The sequence below is a fragment of the Dendrobates tinctorius genome, unplaced genomic scaffold (assembly GCF_039654945.1).
Source record: "Dendrobates tinctorius isolate UK_male_01 unplaced genomic scaffold, ASM3965494v1 ptg000065l, whole genome shotgun sequence".
NCBI lineage: Eukaryota > Metazoa > Chordata > Amphibia > Anura > Dendrobatidae > Dendrobates > Dendrobates tinctorius.
In genome coordinates, this window is record NW_027361733.1 from 36,295,282 (window position 1) to 36,313,956 (window position 18,675).

Here is an 18,675-nt window from a genome sequence, read left to right on the forward strand (position 1 = left end):
CAGCATGTCCTGACTGACTGTTTCACAAGTTCAGCACCAGCTGTAGCATCACAGATTGGAGACCACAGATATTATTTTCATAGCAACCCTCTCCTCTTAACAAATGGTTCTCCCTGAAAAGTGTTGTCCATCTTACCTTTTTAGTAAGAATCTTGTAATGTTCTTTTTTTTCCCTTTTTCTTCTGTGTCTCTGTTTTGCTCTAGCCCGGCCACCTCTAAATTCTGCAGAGATGCTGCGATCTCTCTGTCTCTCTTTTACAACAACGGGGCCCAGTCCTGCAATTGTCATGAAGCTGGCTCTCTAAGCACGACGTGTGAGCCATATGGAGGCCAGTGCTCCTGCAAGCCCAACGTGATCGGACGAGATTGTGCCCGCTGCGCTACTGGATTCTGGGGATTTCCTGACTGCAGATGTAAGTTTCTGATTCCTCCAAGAAAAATGATGAGCATAGCAACGTGGTGGAAAACATGGACATAATGAACATTCATACCATTCATAATAAGGCCTCAGGGGTTGACAAGCATTTATTCTGTACATGTACTCATCCCAACACAAAACATATTAGAAAGTTGCTGAACTTTTCTTTGCTCAGTGATCAAGTTTTAATTGTGTCCTTTCTTGTCATTCCCTATGTTGCACCTATATCCATCTTCTCTTTTTCAGCCTGTGAGTGCGGATCTCGTCTCTGCGATGAAGTGACTGGACAGTGCATATGCCCTCCACGCACAGTGATCCCTGAGTGCACAGTGTGCCAGCCCCAAACATTTGGCTGTCACCCCCTGGTGGGTTGTGAGGAGTGTGACTGCTCCAAGACTGGGCTGCAGAACATAACCCAACCAGGATGTGATATCCAGACGGGACAGTGCACGTAAGTGACAGCACCGCCACGCCATGGAAAAATCCTGCATGGTTGGCTCTCTCTACAGTAGGCTATGTGCACACGTTGCGGATTCCGCTGCGGTTTTTTCCGCGCGGAAACGCAGGTAAAACCGCAGGTAAAGTGACCTGCGGTTTTCCTGCGGTTTGGTCTGCGGTTTTGCCCTTCGGTTTCACACCTCTACTATGGTAGAGGTATGAAACCGCTGTGGAAACCGCACAAACAATTGACATGCTGCGGTTTGTAAACCGCAGCAAAACCGCGCGGAAAAAACCGCACCGTCAGCACAGCGTTTTTGAAACCCCATAGGGTTTCATTGCACTGTACATGGTCAGCGGAACTGCTGCGTTTCCGCAGGGGCAAAACCGCTGCGGAAACGCAGCAGAAACCGCACCGTGTGCACATAGCCTAATCGCATCATGTATCTTTGCAAATTCATTGTTTTACTTCATGCTTTTTTGGTTGTTGGTATACTCTAGCCACCTCCATAGCAGCAAATACAATTCTACTGATTGTGTTTGCACTTTTGCACTGTGAGACTTGTCTATACTTTGCTGTTAGACACGGTAGTGCTCTGCTCGGTGGTTCTAGAAAAACACCCAAAGTTTAGCTTTGGTTGTGAATAAAGAAGAAATCACAGTGTAACTAAACAGGGTTTAGGACTTATTTTGTTATTTTTTTTTACAGCATGTCCCTCTGTTATGGACATTAATGCAAACCATTTGCTTTTTTTAGGTGTAAGCCAAACATAATGGGACGCCGATGTGAAAAATGCGCACCTGGTTTTTATGGATACCCCAACTGCAGACCTTGTGAATGTAACCGGGCAGGAACTGAGCAAAGTATATGTGATCCTGTTACAGGACAGTGTCTTTGCAAGGTACAGGAATTGCACTAGGACCATGATGCACATACTGGTTTCGGGTCTCCCGATCCCAACTTGGCAGCTTGATATATGCCTACAAGGAGGCTGTTGAATTCCGGTCAGAAAACCTGTGGCTGGTCCGTGAATCACAGACCATGACTTATAGATGTGTGAATGCAGCTTAACTGCAACTTTAGTCTATTGTAAGATACATTCAACGTTGCCTTCTCTGGAAATCTCAACTTGTTAAAAGGGTCTGCCATAATAAGCTGTTTCAATGTTCCTACTGTGACCCCTTGGAATCGGCTGTGATTGGTGTGGTTTCTTGGCAGTACGTGTTTACTTTCCCTGCAGCACCAGCACAGGAGAAGTGAGGCATTACACAGTGCCCATTCATATCAATGCATTTTTGAATAAAGCAGGCCTATCCATTTCTACAGAGCAAGAGGTGTGATCCCTCTGGCCAAGAAGTAAGGACCGTAAACAGAAGAGCCCTGTATCAGGGAGTATATGTGCGTTTGTGCATATATATATATGATATATATATATATATATGCACAAACGCACATATACTCCCTGATGCATATATCCCATCCAATCCCCACAGGTAAAGAAATCAAACCATAGTTCACCATGAATTAAGTTATGTAATAATGAGAAAAGTATTGAACACATGAAGAAATAGAGGTGCAAAAAGCCATGGAAAGTCATAACACCAGCTAAAGTCTATCAGTAATTAGAAAAGCAATCCTTCCAGTAAATGAAAAATAATATCAGCTGGTTCAACTGATGACCTATAAAAAGGTGTCTCATTACCAAGGCGCCACACAAGAAACATGATGGAAAAAAAACAGTGAGCTGTCTCAAGACTTTCACAACCTTATTGTTGCAAAACACACTGATGGCTGTGGTTAGAGAAGAATTTCTAAACTATTGAAGATTCTGGTTAGCACTGTTGGGGCCATAATCCAGACGTGGAAATAACATAATTTCACCATAAACCGGCTACGACCAGGTGCTCTATGCAGGATTTCAGACAGAGGAGTGAAAAGAATTATCAGAAGAGTCATCCAAGAGCCAAGGACCACCTGTGTAGAGCTACGGAAAGCTGGAATGAGCAGGTACATTATATTCAAAGAAAACCATAAGTAATGCATTCAATCGTCATGGCCTGTATGCACACTCACCACGCAAGACTCCTTCGCTGAACAAATACCATGTTCAAGCTCAATTAAAGGTTGCTCTATAACATTTAAACAAGGCTGTGAAATACTGGGAGAATACAGTCTGGTCAGATGAGACCAAAATTGATCTCTGGATGCAGCGTCGGACTGGAACACCTTGGGCCCACCAGAGAAAATCATTCTTGGGGCCCACTATGTAGCTGCATAGAGTTAAATACCAGACCACCAATTATGCGGTAAAACACGCTAATATCCGGGTATAATATAAGGTTGTACATGTCTTAATTATGTAGCAGGAGTTGGGGTAGCCCCCTCATAGAATATAAAGCAGCCCCCTCACATAGTATAATGCAGCCATCTCATAGAATATAATGCAGGCATCTCATAGAATATAATACTGCCCCCCTCATACGGTATAATACTGCCCCCCTCATAGGGAATAATGCACCCCCTCATAGGGTATAATGCACCCCCTCATAGGGTATAATACTGCCCCCCTCATAGGGTATAATACTGCCCCCCTCATAGGGAATAATGCACCCCCTCATAGGGTATAATACTGCCCCCCTCATAGGGAATAATGCTGCCCTCCTCATAGGGTATAATGCTGCCCTCCTCATAGGGTATAATGCTGCCTCCTCATAGGGTATAATGCTGCCCCCTCATAGGGTATAATACTGCCCCCCTCATAGGGAATAATGCTATATAGATATATAGATATAGAGTTAGATAGATATAGATAGAAAGATAGATGTAGAAATAGATAGATATAGAGATAGATAGTAGATAATGGATAGAAAGTAGATAATGGATAGATATAGATAGAAAGATTCACAGAGATAGATAGAGATAGATATAAAGATAGATATAGAAAGATAGATAGATCGATAGGTAGATAGATATAGAGATAGATAGAAAATAGATAATGGATAGATAGATATAGAGATAGATAGCTATAGATAGAAAGATATAGAGATAGATATATAGATAGAGATACATAATAGATAGAGATAGATAATAGAGATATACAGATATAATAATAATAATAATAATATAGACATATATAGATAGATATAGAGATAAATATATATAGATAGATGGCTATAAATAAAAATAGATATAGAGATATATATAGAGATAGATAGATATAGAGATAATAGATATAGAGATAGATATAGAGATAGATATAGAGATAATCGCTAGATATAGAGATATGTATAGAGATAGATAGATATAGAGTTAGAAAGATAGACAGATATAGAGAGAGATATAGAGATAGATAGAGATAGCTAGATAGATAGATGGATAGATAGATATAGATAATAGAGATAATAGATAGATATAGAGATAGATATAGAGATAGATGGATAGATCAATAGATAGATAAAGAGAGAGAGATAGAGATAGATAGATAATGAGATATAGAGATAGATACAGAGATATAGTGATAGATAGATATAGAGATAGATATGGATATAGAGATAGATAGATAGATAGATAGATATAGAGATAGATAGATATAGAGATAATATATAGATAGATAGATATAGAGATAATATATAGATAGCTATAGAGAGAGAGATATAGAGATAGATATAGAGATAGATAGGTAGATAGATATAGAGATAATAGATAGATATAGCGATAGATAGATATAGATATAAAGATAGATAGAGATAGAGAGAGCGGTAGATAGAGAGATAAATATAGAGAGAGATAGATACAGAGATCGATAAATAGATAGATATAGATAGAATCATAGAATCATAGAATCATAGAATCGTAGAGTTGGAAGGGACCTCCTGGGCCATCTGGTCCAACCCCCTGCTCAAAGCAGGATTCGCTAAATCATCCCAGTCAGATGTCTGTCCAGCCTCTGTTTGAAGACTTCCATTGAAGGAGAACTCACCACTTCTCGTGGCAGCCTGTTCCACTCATTGATCGCTCTAACTGTCAAAAAGTTTTTTCTAATATCTAATCTGTGTCTCTTCCCATTCAGTTTCATCCCATTGCTTCTAGTCTTTCCTTGTGCAAATGAGAATAAAGTTGATCCTTCTACAATGTGACAGCCCTTTAGATATTTGTAGACAGCTATTAAGTCTCCTCTCAGTCTTCTCTTTTGCAAACTAAACATTCCCAAATCCTGCAACCTTTCCTCATAAGACAGGGTTTGCAGACCGGTCACCATTCTGGTCGCTCTTTTCTGAACTTGCTCCAGTTTGTTGATGTCTTTTTTAAAATGTGGTGCCCAAAACTGGACACAAATAGATAATAGATAGAGATAGATAAAGATAGATAATAAATATAGAGATAGAGTAAGATAGAAAGATATAGAGATAGGTAGATATAGATAATAGAGATAGCTAGATAGATAGACATAATAGATAGATATAGATAGATATAGAGATAGATAGATATAGAGATAGATGTAGAGATAGAAAGATAGATATAGAGATAGAGCTAGAGATAGATAATAGATAGAGATAGATAGAGAAAGATAGATAGATATAGAGATAGATATAGAGATAGATATAGAGATAGAAAGATAGATAGATATACAGAGAGATAGATATAGAGATAGATAGATATAGAGAGAGATATAGAGAGAAATAGATATAGATATAGAGATAATAGATATATATAGAGATAGATAGATATAGAGAGAGATAGATACAGAGAAAAGATATAGAGATAAATAGATAGAGAAAGATAGATATATAGATATAGAGATAGAAAGATATAGAGATAGAGCGATAGATAGATATACAGAGAGATAGATATAGAGATAGAGCGATAGATAGATATACAGAGAGATAGATATAGAGATAGATAGATATATAGATAGCTATAGAGAGATATAGAGAGAGAGCGATAGATAGCGAGAGATATAGAGATAGATAGATACAGAGAAAAGATATAGAGATAGATAACGGATAGATAAATAGATAGGTATAGAGATAGATAGATATAGATATTAGATAGAGATATATATATAGATAAAGATAGATAGATATAGATGGTAGCTAGATAGATAATAAATATAGAGATAATAGATATAGAGATAGATAGATAGATATAGAGATAGATAGACATAATAGAAAGATATAGAGATAGATAGATAGATATAGAGATAGATGTAGAGATAGAAAGATAGATATAAAGATAGAGCGATAGATAGAGATAGAAATAGATAGATATAGATAATAGATAGAGATAGAAAGATAGATATAAGAGAGAGAGAGAGAGATATAGAGATAGATAGATAGAGACAGATAGAGAGAGTGAGAGAGATATAAAAAAAAAAACAAAACACAATACTCACCTCTCCTCCTCGCTCCCACGCTGATCCCGGCTTCAGTGTCAGGAGCTGCCCCCTCTGCCAGACACACAGCGGGTGCGCGATGTAGTGACGTCATCGCCCACTGGCTGTGAGTCAGGAGCAGAGGGGACTGAGGGTGGCGCCGGCCCTGATGCAGAGCGGCTTACTGGGCTGGGGGCGGGGCCTCTGGGGGTGGAGACCTGAAATGATATTCACTGCTTCGCAGTGAATATTCATTTCTCTTTAGCAGCGGGGACAGGGGCTCCTGCCTCCTGACACCCGCTGCTACTCCGCTGGCAGGGGCCCCCATAGCAGCTGCATGGTGTGCGACACACCACTGGCTGGGGGCCCCTGGAGCAGCGGGGGCCCTAGGCAACTGCTGGCCCTGTATGCCAGCAGGTGCCAGGGCCCACCAGATGCCAGGGCCCACCGGAGAATCCTCCGGTTCTCCAGTGGAACAGTCCGATGCTGTCTGGATGACATAATACACACTGTGTTTGGATGCCGAAAGGCACTGCATATCACCAAAAACACCACACCAACAGTGAAGTTTGGTGGCGGGAACATCGTGGTGTGGTGCTGTTTTTCAGCGAATAGTGGTAAACTTCATATAATTGAAGGACAGATGAATGGACAAATGTACCGAGACATTCTTGTTATAAATCTGCCATCTACCAGGATGATGAAGATGAAATAAAGGTGGACATTTCATCAAGACAGTAATCCCAAACACACAGCCAAGTAAACTCGCAATTGGTTTCAGAAGAAGAAAATAAAGTTACTAGAATGGCCCAGTCAATCACCTGACCTGAATACAATAGAAAATTTAAGGAAAGAACTAAAGCTCAGAGTTCATACCGTAGATAGAGCTAACTGTACCTTCAGGATTTTGATGAGTGTTTGTGTGCAAGAATGGGCTAAAATCACACCTTAGCAATGTATGCGACTAGTTTCTCCATACAGGAGGCGTCTTGAAGCCGTCATCACCAACACATGCTTTTGTACCAAGTACTAAGTTAATTTTCGTAAGCGTGTTCCATACTTTTTCCCTGTATCATTTCTCATTATTACACATAACTTATTTTATGGACATCTATCGTTTGAATTCTTTGCCTGAAATTTATTTAATTCTAGTGGTGGGGAGCAAAGTCTATTTTGCATCCTTACAGGTGCTGTAGTGGAAGGGTTGGTGATGTGTGTCAGTATTTGCTGCCACCTCTTGGGTGACTCATTTTATATCTCACAATGTGATGGCTGAAGTGAAATTCCTTTGAATAATTTTTTTCCTATTTGTAGGAAAATGTTGAAGGTCGCAACTGTGAGCAGTGTCGCTTGGGTACTTTCTTCCTGGATGCTGACAACCCTAAGGGCTGCACCCGCTGCTTCTGTTTTGGAGCCACTGATCGCTGCCACACTGGGTCCAAGTACCGTACTCAGGTAAGGGACACCCTGTGCACTGATATACCCCCCTCCTCTACTGCTCCACACTTTTTGGACTCCTTTTTTAACATCTTTCAGTTCAGTGACATGAGAGGATGGGTTCTGGTTGGAGGGGATCGCCAGGAGGTGGAGATCACAGAACTGCTTGCTGAAGGTCTCATTGAGGCTGATCTGAGTGACGTTCCAGATGTCTACCAAGAGTTCTACTGGCACGCACCACGCAGCTACCTCGGGGATCGGGTGAGCATAGGGTGATGCTGCCGTTGTGTATTATTCATTTTCTGACTGTATTACTTCTGTTTTGTACGCATGTAATTGATCTTGACTTTAGGTGTTTGCGCAGCTAAAATATAGAGACTAAAAAAAACGTTATATTAGCTTTCACATATCAAGCGCAAACCTCTGAGTGCAATATTTGGGGATCAGCACTCATGTGAAGCCAGGGAGCAGGAATAGCTTTATTTCCTGGTTCTGTGTCTGGATGGAGGAGATGGAGCTGTGAGAGCAGGAAGAAGGGTCATGGACTGCGGCGATCAAACATAACCCCTACTGGCACACTTCCCCAACCCACCAGTACCAACAAATAAAACTCGAACACCAAGGGATGGGTGAAGGTATGCCACAGCTTTATTAAAGGCTTTTAATTAAACCACTGGAAAGGCACTTAAATTTATTAAACCGCCAAATGCCCTGCTGCATATTCACAGGCAAGTCAGCCAACGAGCCGCAACCATGTGACCTTTCTTTCTTTTACCGCTGTGACTTAAATTCTAAGAAAAAACAAAACATATTTAGCATTAATATTCAAGCATAACCAAGAGGGGAGGGAGGGTGGGACAAGCACTTCCAGGACCCTGAGAATCTGGGGGAAGTGGGGCTAGGGGATGCGAAGGGATGTTTTATACCCACAGGAAGAGGCTGCACTAGCCCACACCTAATCTTATTGGCCTCACAACTAACACTCCACTCCCCCCATTACCCATAAGTGAGTGGGCAGGCAGAAGTGTGCTGCTTCCAGTGAGGAACAGGGATGCAAGGGGAAGGGGGAGCACTCCGCAGTCAGAGGCACTCTCCTTAACCAGTGCAGTGCCTGCCCGTCTGTTAAGGTACTGTCACACTTAGCGATGTACCAGCGATCCCGACCAGCGATATGACGCGGTCAGGATCGCTGGTACATCGCTAAGTGGTCGCTAGTGAGCTGCCACACAGGCAGATCTCACCAGCGACATCGCAGGGGTCGGGGATCGCTACTTACCTGTCACACCAGGCGATCCTGCGTCCTCCCGCCCGGCTCCACGCGTCGCTCGTCCTCACAGCAGGAAGCGCCACAGGAAGCAGACGACAAAAAACAGTCCTGAACGTTCTCGCGCGATCAGCGATAACCAGCGGGGGAGCCGGTCGTAGGTAAGTATCACACATAGCGATATCGCTAGCAATATCGCTATAGCGTCACTAGTTATAGCGATATTGCTAGCGATATCTCTTAGTGTGACATGCCCTTTACTGTCATCTCTTCACTGTACAGCCTCCTGTGAACCCAGGGAAGAATACAGGAACTTTTCATCTTGTTATCACCCCTCTTACTAATTACCGCCTGTTCTTACCTCTCTGCTTTGCAGGCCTTAGTGACAGCAGGGGAGGGATACAGGATCTTTTCTTCATGTAATCACCCTTCTTACTAATCACAGCCTCTTACTATTATCTATTCCTTCTGCTGCCTCCTGTCACCCCAGGGAAGGGTTACAGGAACTTTTCTTCATGTTATCCCCCTCTTACTAATCCCAGCCTGTTGTTATTATATCCCCTCTGTACTGCGCCCTGTGACACCAGGAGAAAGATACAGGACATTTTTCTCATGTCATCCCCCCTCTTATTAATCACAGACTGTTGTTATTATTTATCCCCTGTACTGCCTCCTATGACCCCAGGGGAGAGATACAGGAACTTTTCTACATGTTATGATCTCTCTTACTAATCACAGCCTGTTGTTATTATCTATCTCCTGTACCGCCTCCTCTGATACCAGGGGAGGGATACAGGAACTTTTTGTCATGTTATCACCCCTCTTACTAATCACAGCTTCTTGTTGTTGTTATCTCTGAACAGCCCTCAATGACTGCAAGGAAAGGATAAGTTGCATTTACACTGAAAGATTATTAAGAATGAGCGTTCGTAAGAATACTTGTTTCACAATAATCTTTCAGTGTTAACAGGCTACCGACCACCAAATGAAGAAGCAAAACGCTCATTCTTTAGGTGAAATGATCTTTTGTGCAATGTAAAAGTTCAGTGTTCTCAGCAATTTTTCAGGACTCGCACTGTCGAGTGCACTGAGCATAGATCACTCAGTGCACATAGTTTACTGCAGTCTGCCTAAGTATACAAGCTATTAAATGACCAATGAAGGAAAGGTGGATTCGACAATCGCAGGAAGTGGTAGGAAAAACTATGTGGATCTAAAACATCACATTTAGGGCTTACACTCATCTGTGTTTATAAAATCGGTCTGATGTTGGCATGTGGTCCCCCTACTTTTTCTTAACCAGCTGGGGGAAAGCAGACAGCTATGGGATGATGTTCATAATCTGGGAAGGGTGTAATAAACAAAGAGCTTCCCAGGCTATTAAGATCAGCTCACCTTTACTGGTTATTAAAATGGGGGGGGCCCCAAAAAAAATTATATGGGCCCCCTATAATTAATAACCAGCAAAGGCTAGGCCAACAGCTGTGGGCTGATATTAATAGACTAGAAAGGGGCCATGAATATTAGCCCCCTCCCAGACTAAGAACATCAGCTCTCAGCCACCCCAGAAATGGAGGCTCCATAAGATGTGCCAATTCTGGCGCTTAGCCTCCGCTCTCCCCACTTGTCCTGGTGCGGTGGCAAGTGGGGTAGTAGTATTGGGGTTGATGTCAGCTTTGTATCGTCAGCTGACATCAAGCCCAGGAGTTAGTAATGGAGAGGCGTCTATAATACACGCCCATTACTTACTGCATGGTCATAAATGTAATAAAGACACAAACAGAGTAACCACAGGAAACAACAAACAGAGTAAAATACTTTACTGTAAGTAAAGTCACAGATTCCTTTATTTCAAATAAACACTCTGCACCCTCTTTAACCCATTTGCTAATGTAAAATCAAAAATATTAAACTACCATATTCCTCACCTGTCCGACAACAATCCATTTGTCCCACAAAGAACTCAAGCTCTGCTACATCCGGATGGTTTGTTGATCGATGGCATGATGCAACTGCTCAGCAAGCTAGCCAGAACACACTGACGCAGGAGCGAGAGAGCGCTCCAGCAGTGTCTAGCGCTGACATGAGAAAGGTCACCGGAGTTCATTGCCAATTAACTCCTTTTACCTCATTGACATCACCGCTCACTCCGTGAGAACTTTCTCACACCTCAGAGAAAAGTGATGTCAGTGAGGTGACTGGGGTTCATCAGCTATAAACTCTGGTGACCTTTCTCAAGTCAGTAGTACACACTGCAGGAGTGTAATCATACTCCTGTTGCATTGTGTTCTGGCTGGCTTGCTGAGCGGTCGCATTATACCACCGCTCAACAAACCACCCAGATGTAGCAGAGATGGAGTTCTTTGTTGGACAGCATCACATAGGGATTCTCGGAGGACAGGTGAGGAATATGCTGGCTTATTATTTTTTTATTTTACAGTAATGGAAAATAGAGGGACAGGGAGTATTTATTTAAAATAAAGGAATTTATGTATTTCTTTCAATTAAAGGACTTTATTCTGGCTGTGTATTTTTTACAATATGACTATGAAGTTAGTAATGGGTGTGGCTTATGGACGCCTCTCCATTACTAATCCCTGGGCTTAATATCAGAGGCGGTAAACAGCTAAAGTCAACCCCAACCCTATTACCCCACTTGCCACCGCACCAAGGCTAGTGGGAAGAGCAAGGGCTAAGCGTCAGAATTGGCTCATCTAATCAATATGCCATTTATGGGGCGACTGAGGTCTGATGTTCTTAGTCTGTGTATGTAATATAGACATAGATTGTAAGTTACATGAATGAAGTCTGCGCATTCTAAAATGTTATATTTAGGCTGTTAGGTAAGTCAGGATTTGTGTAACTCAGACTTTTAGCTGATGAAAAATTGCATGGAGGCGCCCACTAGTGCTCTATGGCATTTCCATATTATGACAGGTGTCTATTACACTTAGCAATTTGATTCTCTGAGCACAGGTTTCTTCTTATGGTGGGTGGCTGAGGTACGAGCTGAATTCTGAAGCCATCAGAGGAGACCAGATCTACATTCCTGTGGAGCGGCGGCCAGACGTCATACTGAAGGTATAGAGCACAAAAGCAGTACTTAATTTGGAGATTATTCTTTCGGTTTCTTTGCAATGTAGATTGAGATGATTTGTGTCATTTTCTATAGGGGAACCAGATGAGTATTGCCTACCTGGAGTCAAGATACCCTCTACCTGGAGACATTTACAAAGGAAAGGTCCAACTTATAGAGGTAAAGCATGGTGATGTCAGTCTGATAGAGCAGAACACTAACCACACTAACCAACCAAACCTGCCCAGGTGAAAGGAGGACCTGAATCCATAAATCTCCAATATTCCTTTGGTTTTCAGAGTAACTTCATTCATATCGGAACCAATAATCCTGTATCTCGTGAAGACATCATGATGGTTCTGGCAAATTTAGAGGCGTTGCACATTCGAGCTTTGAATTCCCAAACGTCCGCAATGGTATCTCTGCGCCAGGTTGTTCTGGAGATTGGCCAGGGGACAGGTGTTGGAGTGCGGGCCAGCAATGTTGAGCTGTGTATGTGCCCTGCCAACTACCGAGGCGATTCCTGTCAGGTACCTAAAGAGTTTCTCAATGTTGACAAACACTTCACCCCAAGACTACCATTCTGTTCCCAGAGTGATGGTTTGCTTCTCACTGCTAAACCACATCATTAGGAGACAAGGGTTCATGGAGTTCATAGATTATAACAAATACCAGCAGGGCCCTCATTCCTCTTGGTATTTGTTATAATCTATGTGATTATTGTTATGCTGTAATGTCTATTGTCTGTACAAATCCCCTCTGAAATGTAAAGTGCTGCGGAATATGTCGGTGCTATAGAAATAAAATTTATTATTATTATTATGGAGTGAGAACTTATCTCCAAGATGGAAAAATAGTCAGCTCTCTTTGGTCATCAGTGACCAGTGCATCAGGTTCTGCCTTGCTTATCAGAGCCCATGAAATTGTCTCGGCTACTGTATCAGCCATCTGGCCTCATAACCAATCGGACGTCACGTACATATTGTGGTCCCATTCTGCAAAAGTGTTTCTATGGTTGTGTCACCCAACAATAGTTGCTCTCTATGGGTACGTGCCCACAATCAGCAATTGGTGTGGTTTTGATGCTACCTATTTATGCAGCATCAAAACTGCAATGACCAGATGTTACAGCATAGTGGATGGGATTTCTAGAAATACCATGTCTGCTATGCGTGTAAGTGCACCTGTCGATCACCCATGGAAACTGATATGTGGCGCGTCTTTCAGGACCACAGCATGTCAATTTCTCTTGCGGATCCGCCAGTCCCTGCAAAAGAAATTTAATCGGTAGAATGTATTGAATGGCGTAAATCCGCATGATTCAGTGAACACATGCGGATTTACCTGCATTCAATAGAACTCAGCTTTTTGGACACAGTGAAAATACGCTGCTTCCAAAGTGCTGCTACTTCCGGATCGTGGGCACATAGCCTATAAGAGCCATTCTACAACAACGCAAAAAATAACTAAGCCATCCAACAACAATACTGGTATTACAAAACCATCCTACAACAGTACCCCTATAGCAGAGCCACCTAACATACAGTGAGGAAAATAAGTGTATGATACACTGCTGATTTTGCAAGTTTTTCCAACTACAAAGAATGCAGAGGTGTGTATTTTTATCGTAGGTACAGTTCAACTGTGAGTGACAGAATCTAAAAATAAAAAACAGAAAATCACATTGTATGATTTTTACATAATTAATTTGCATTTTATTGCATGAAATAAGCATACGATACAATAGAAAAATAGAACTTAATATTTGATAGAGAAATCTTTGTTTGCTTTAACAGAGATCGGACATTTTCTGTAGTTCTTGACCAAATTTGCACACATTGCAGCAGTGAGTTTTGCCCTCTCCTCCATACAGATATTCTCCAGATCTTTCAGTTTTCGGGGCTGTCGCTGGGCAACATTGAGTTTCAGCTCCCTCCAAAGATTTTCTATTGGGTTCAGGTCTGGAAACTGGCTAGGCCACTCCAGGACCTTGAAATGCTTCTTACGGAGCCACTCCTTATTTGCCATGGCTGTGTGTTTCAGGTCATTATCATGGTATAAGACCCAGCCACGACTCGTCTTCAATGCTCTTACTGAGGTAAGCAGTAACCTTGCAATACAAGACCCCATACATCCTCCCTTCAATACGGTGCAGTCATCCTGTCCCCTTTGCAGAAAAGAGCCCTTAAGTATGATGATTCCCCCACCATGCTTCATGGTTGGGACAGTGTTCTTGGGATTGCACTCATCCTTCTTCTTCCTGCAAACACAGTTAGTGGAATTGATACGAAAAAGTTCTATTTTGGTCTCATCTGACAACATGACCTTCTCCCATGCGCCCTCTTGATCATCCAGATGGTCATTGGCGAACTTCAAATGGGCCTGAACATGTGCTGCTGTGAGCAGGGGGACCTTGCATGCCCAGCAGTATTTTAATCCTTGACAGCGTAGTGTGTTACTAACAGTAATGTTTGAGACTGTGGTCTCAGATCTCTTCAGGTCATTTACTTGGTCCTTCCGTGTAGTTCTGGGCTGATTCCTGACCTTTCTCAGAATCATCCTTACCCCACGAGGCTAGATCTTACATGGAGCCGCAGACTGAAGAAAATTAACAGTTATCTTCTGTTTCTTCCATTCTCTAATAATTGTGCCAACAGTTGTTGCCTTCTCACCAAGCTGCTTGCCTATGGTCCTGTAGCCCATCCCAGCCTTGTGCAGGTCTACAATTTTGTCCCTGGTGTCCTTAGACAGTTCTTTGGTCTTGGCCATGGTGGAGAGGTTGGAATGTGATTGATTTTGATTAAGTGTGTGGACAGGTGTCTTTTATACAGTTAACGAGTTCAAACAAGTGCAACTAATACAGGTGATGAGTGCAGAGTAGGAAGTCTTCAGGGCTTCTTAAAGGGAACCTATCACCAGGTTTTGGCCGATATGAGATGCGGCCACTGCCTTTCAGGGCTGATATAATGCTGTATATCGGCCCCGAACCCGACCTAGAAGAACTGAAAAATAACTTTTATTTTACTCACCTGTGGGGCGGTCTGGTCCAAGGGGAGTGCAGGCATACTTATCTGTCATGTTGAAGACTAAGCAAAGTACTGCAGTGCGCAGGCATTGGAAAAGGTCAGAGAGGCCCAGCGCCTGCGCACTGCAGTACTTTACTCTGCCCTCAAAGGGCAGAGAAGTATGTCTGCACAGGAGCATGATGCCAGGGTCGTGTCATCCATATGAAGCAGGAGGACAGCGATCGCAAGAAGATGGGAGGCGCTGGAACAGGAAGAGCGACGCCCCTCGGACCAGACCGCCCTACATGTGAGTATAATAAAAGTTATTTTTCAGTTCTTGCAGATCGGGTTGGAGGCCGATATACAGCATTATAGAATGCTGTATATCAGCCCTGAAAGGTGGTGACCGTATCTGATATTAGCCAAACCTGGTGACAGGTTCCCTTCAAAGACAAATCATCAGGTCTATGAGAGCCAGAATTCTTGTTGTTTGGTGATCAAATACTTAGTTTAAGCAATAAAATGCAATTTAATTATTTAAAAATCATACAATGTGATTTTCTGGGTTTTTTTTATTTTTACTTTTAGATTCTGTCTCTCAGAGTAGAAGTGTACCTACAGACTTCTCCATTTTTTGGGGGCCATTCTCCAATAGTCCCTCGTATAGCATGGCTTATATAACACCAGTGCTCCTTAGTGCAGCGCTATTCAACATCAGTGCCCCCTGAGTAGAACCTTCCAACAACACCCCCATAACAGAGTCATCCAACATTGAACCTATAGCTGAGCCATCCAACAACATCACCCTTATAGCACAGCGATCTAAAAATGTTACCAGTATAGTAGAACTATCTAACAAAAGTGCACTATAGCAGAGCCTTCCAACAATAATGCCCCTGTAGCAGAGCCTTCCAACAATGGTGTACCTACTGCCCTTTCAACAACGGTGTCCCTATAGCACAGCCTTCCAACAGCGGTGTCCCTATAGCAGAGCCTTCCAACAACAGTGCCCCTATAGCAGAGCTTTCCAACAATGGTGTTCCAATAGCAGAGCGTTCCAACAACAGTGTGCCTATGGCAGAGCCTTCCAACAACAGTGTCTCTATAGCAGAGCCTTCCAACAACAGTGTCCCTATAGCAGAGCCTTCCAACAACAGTGTCCCTATAGTAGAACCTTCCAACAACAGTGTCCCTATAGTAGAACCTTCCAACAACAGTGTCCATATAGCAGAGCCTGTCAACAACAGTGTCTCTATAGCAGAGCCTTCCAACAGTGTCTCTATAGAACAGCCTTCCAACAACAGTGTCCTTATAGCAGAGCCTTCCAACAACAGTGTCCTTATAGCAGAGCCTTCCAACAACAGTGTCCCTATAGCAGAGCCTTCCAACAATGGTGTTCCTATAGCAGAGCCTTCCAACAACAGTGCCCCTATAGCAGAGCCTTCCAACAACAGTGTCTCTATAGCACAGCCTTCCAACAACAGTGTCCCTATAGCAGAGCCTTCCAACAACAGTGTCCCTATAGCAGAGCCTTCCAACAAAGGTTTCCCTATAGCAGAGCCTTCCAACAACAGTGTCTCTATAGCAGAGCCTTCCCACAACAGTGTCTCTATAGCAGAGCCTTCCCACAACAGTGTCCCTATAGCAGAGCCTTCCAACAACACTGTCCCTATAGTAGAACCTTTCAACAACAGTGTCCATATAGCAGAGCTTTCCAACAACAGTGTCTCTATAGCAGAGACGTCCAACAGTGTCTCTATAGAACAGCCTTCCAACAACAGTGTCCCTATAGCAGAGCCTTCCAACAACAGTGTCCCTAGAGCAGAGCCTTCCAACAACAGTGCCCCTATAGCAAAGCCTTCCAACAACAGTGCCCCTATAGCAGAGCCTTCCAACAACAGTGTCCCTATAGCAGAGCATTCCAACAAGTGTCCCTATAGCAGAGCCTTCCAACAACAGTGTCCCTATAGCAGAGCCTTCCAACAACAGTGTCCCTATAGCAGAGCCTTCCAACAACAGTGTCCCTATAGCAGAGCCTTTCAACAACAGTGCCCCTATAGCAAAGCCTTCCAACAACAGTGTCCCTATAGCAGAGCCTTCCAACAACAGTGTCCCTATAGCAGAGCCTTCCAACAACAGTATCCCTATAGCAGAGCCTTCCAACAACAGTGTCCCTATAGCAGAGCCTTCCAACAACAGTGTCCCTATAGCAGAGCCTTCCAACAAGTGTCCCTATAGCAGAGCCTTCCAACAACAGTGTCCCTATAGCAAAGCCTTCCAACAACAGTTTCCCTATAGCAGAACCTTCCAACAGTGTCCCTAGAGCAGAGCCTTCCAACAACAGTGCCCCTATAGCAAAGCCTTCCAACAACAGTGTCCCTATAGCAGAGCCTTCCAACAAGTGTCCCTATAGCAGAGCCTTCCAACAAGTGTCCCTATAGCAGAGCCTTCCAACAACAGTGTCCCTATAGCAGTGCCTTCCAACAACAGTGCCCCTATAGCAAAGCCTTCACACAACAGTGCCCCTACAGCAGAGCCTTCCAACAACAGTGTCCCTATAGCAGAGCCTTCCAACAAGTGTCCCTATAGCAGAGCCTTCCAACAACAGTGTCCCTATAGCAGAGCCTTCCAACAACAGTGTCCCTATAGCAGAGCCTTCCAACAACAGTGTCCCTATAGCAGAGCCTTCCAACAACAGTGTCCCTATAGCAGAGCCTTCCAACAAGTGTCCCTATAGCAGAGCCTTCCAACAACAGTGTCCCTCTAACAGAGCCTTCTAACAAGTGTCCCTATAGCAGAGTCTGCCAACATTGCCTCATATCAGTGTTCTATAGCAGAGCCTTCCAATAGTGTCTCTATAACAGAGCCTTCCAACAAGTGTCCCTATAGCAGAGCCTTCCAACAACAGTGTCCCTATAGCAGAGCCTTCCAACAACAGTGCCCCTATAGCAGAGCCTTCCAACAACAGTGTCCCTATAGCAGAGCCTTCCAACAACAGTGTCTCTATAGCACAGCCTTCCAACAGTGTCCCTATAGCAGAGCCTTCCAACAACAGTGTCCCTATAGCAGAGCCTTCCAACAAAGGTTTCCCTATAGCAGAGCCTTCCAACAACAGTGTCTCTATAGCAGAGCCTTCCCACAACAGTGTCTCTATAGCAGAGCCTTCCCACAATAGTGTCCCTATAGCAGAGCCTTCCAACAACACTGTCCCTATAGTAGAACCTTTCAACAACAGTGTCCATATAGCAGAGCTTTCCAACAACAGTGTCTCTATAGCAGAGACGTCCAACAGTGTCTCTATAGAACAGCCTTCCAACAACAGTGTCCCTATAGCAGAGCCTTCCAACAACAGTGTCCCTAGAGCAGAGCCTTCCAACAACAGTGCCCCTATAGCAAAGCCTTCCAACAACAGTGCCCCTATAGCAGAGCCTTCCAACAACAGTGTCCCTATAGCAGAGCATTCCAACAAGTGTCCCTATAGCAGAGCCTTCCAACAACAGTGTCCCTATAGCAGAGCCTTCCAACAACAGTGTCCCTATAGCAGAGCCTTCCAACAACAGTGCCCCTATAGCAAAGCCTTCCAACAACAGTGTCCCTATAGCAGAGCCTTCCAACAACAGTGTCCCTATAGCAGAGCCTTCCAACAACAGTATCCCTATAGCAGA

At 43.3% G+C, this 18,675-nt stretch overlaps 1 protein-coding gene across 1 annotated transcript in view; it reads left to right on the forward strand.

Moving 5' to 3' along the window:
• The window catches only part of LAMA5 (laminin subunit alpha 5), a 168,601-nt gene that overhangs the window by 113,379 nt on the left and 36,547 nt on the right, over positions 1-18,675 (forward strand). Inside the window, exons 34-41 of the mRNA XM_073580945.1 lie at positions 205-413; positions 665-869; positions 1,614-1,758; positions 7,543-7,683; positions 7,765-7,926; positions 11,906-12,010; positions 12,102-12,185; positions 12,305-12,535. Of these exons, the coding sequence (XP_073437046.1) occupies positions 205-413; positions 665-869; positions 1,614-1,758; positions 7,543-7,683; positions 7,765-7,926; positions 11,906-12,010; positions 12,102-12,185; positions 12,305-12,535 (1,282 nt within the window). The remainder of the gene's footprint in view (positions 1-204; positions 414-664; positions 870-1,613; positions 1,759-7,542; positions 7,684-7,764; positions 7,927-11,905; positions 12,011-12,101; positions 12,186-12,304; positions 12,536-18,675) is intronic.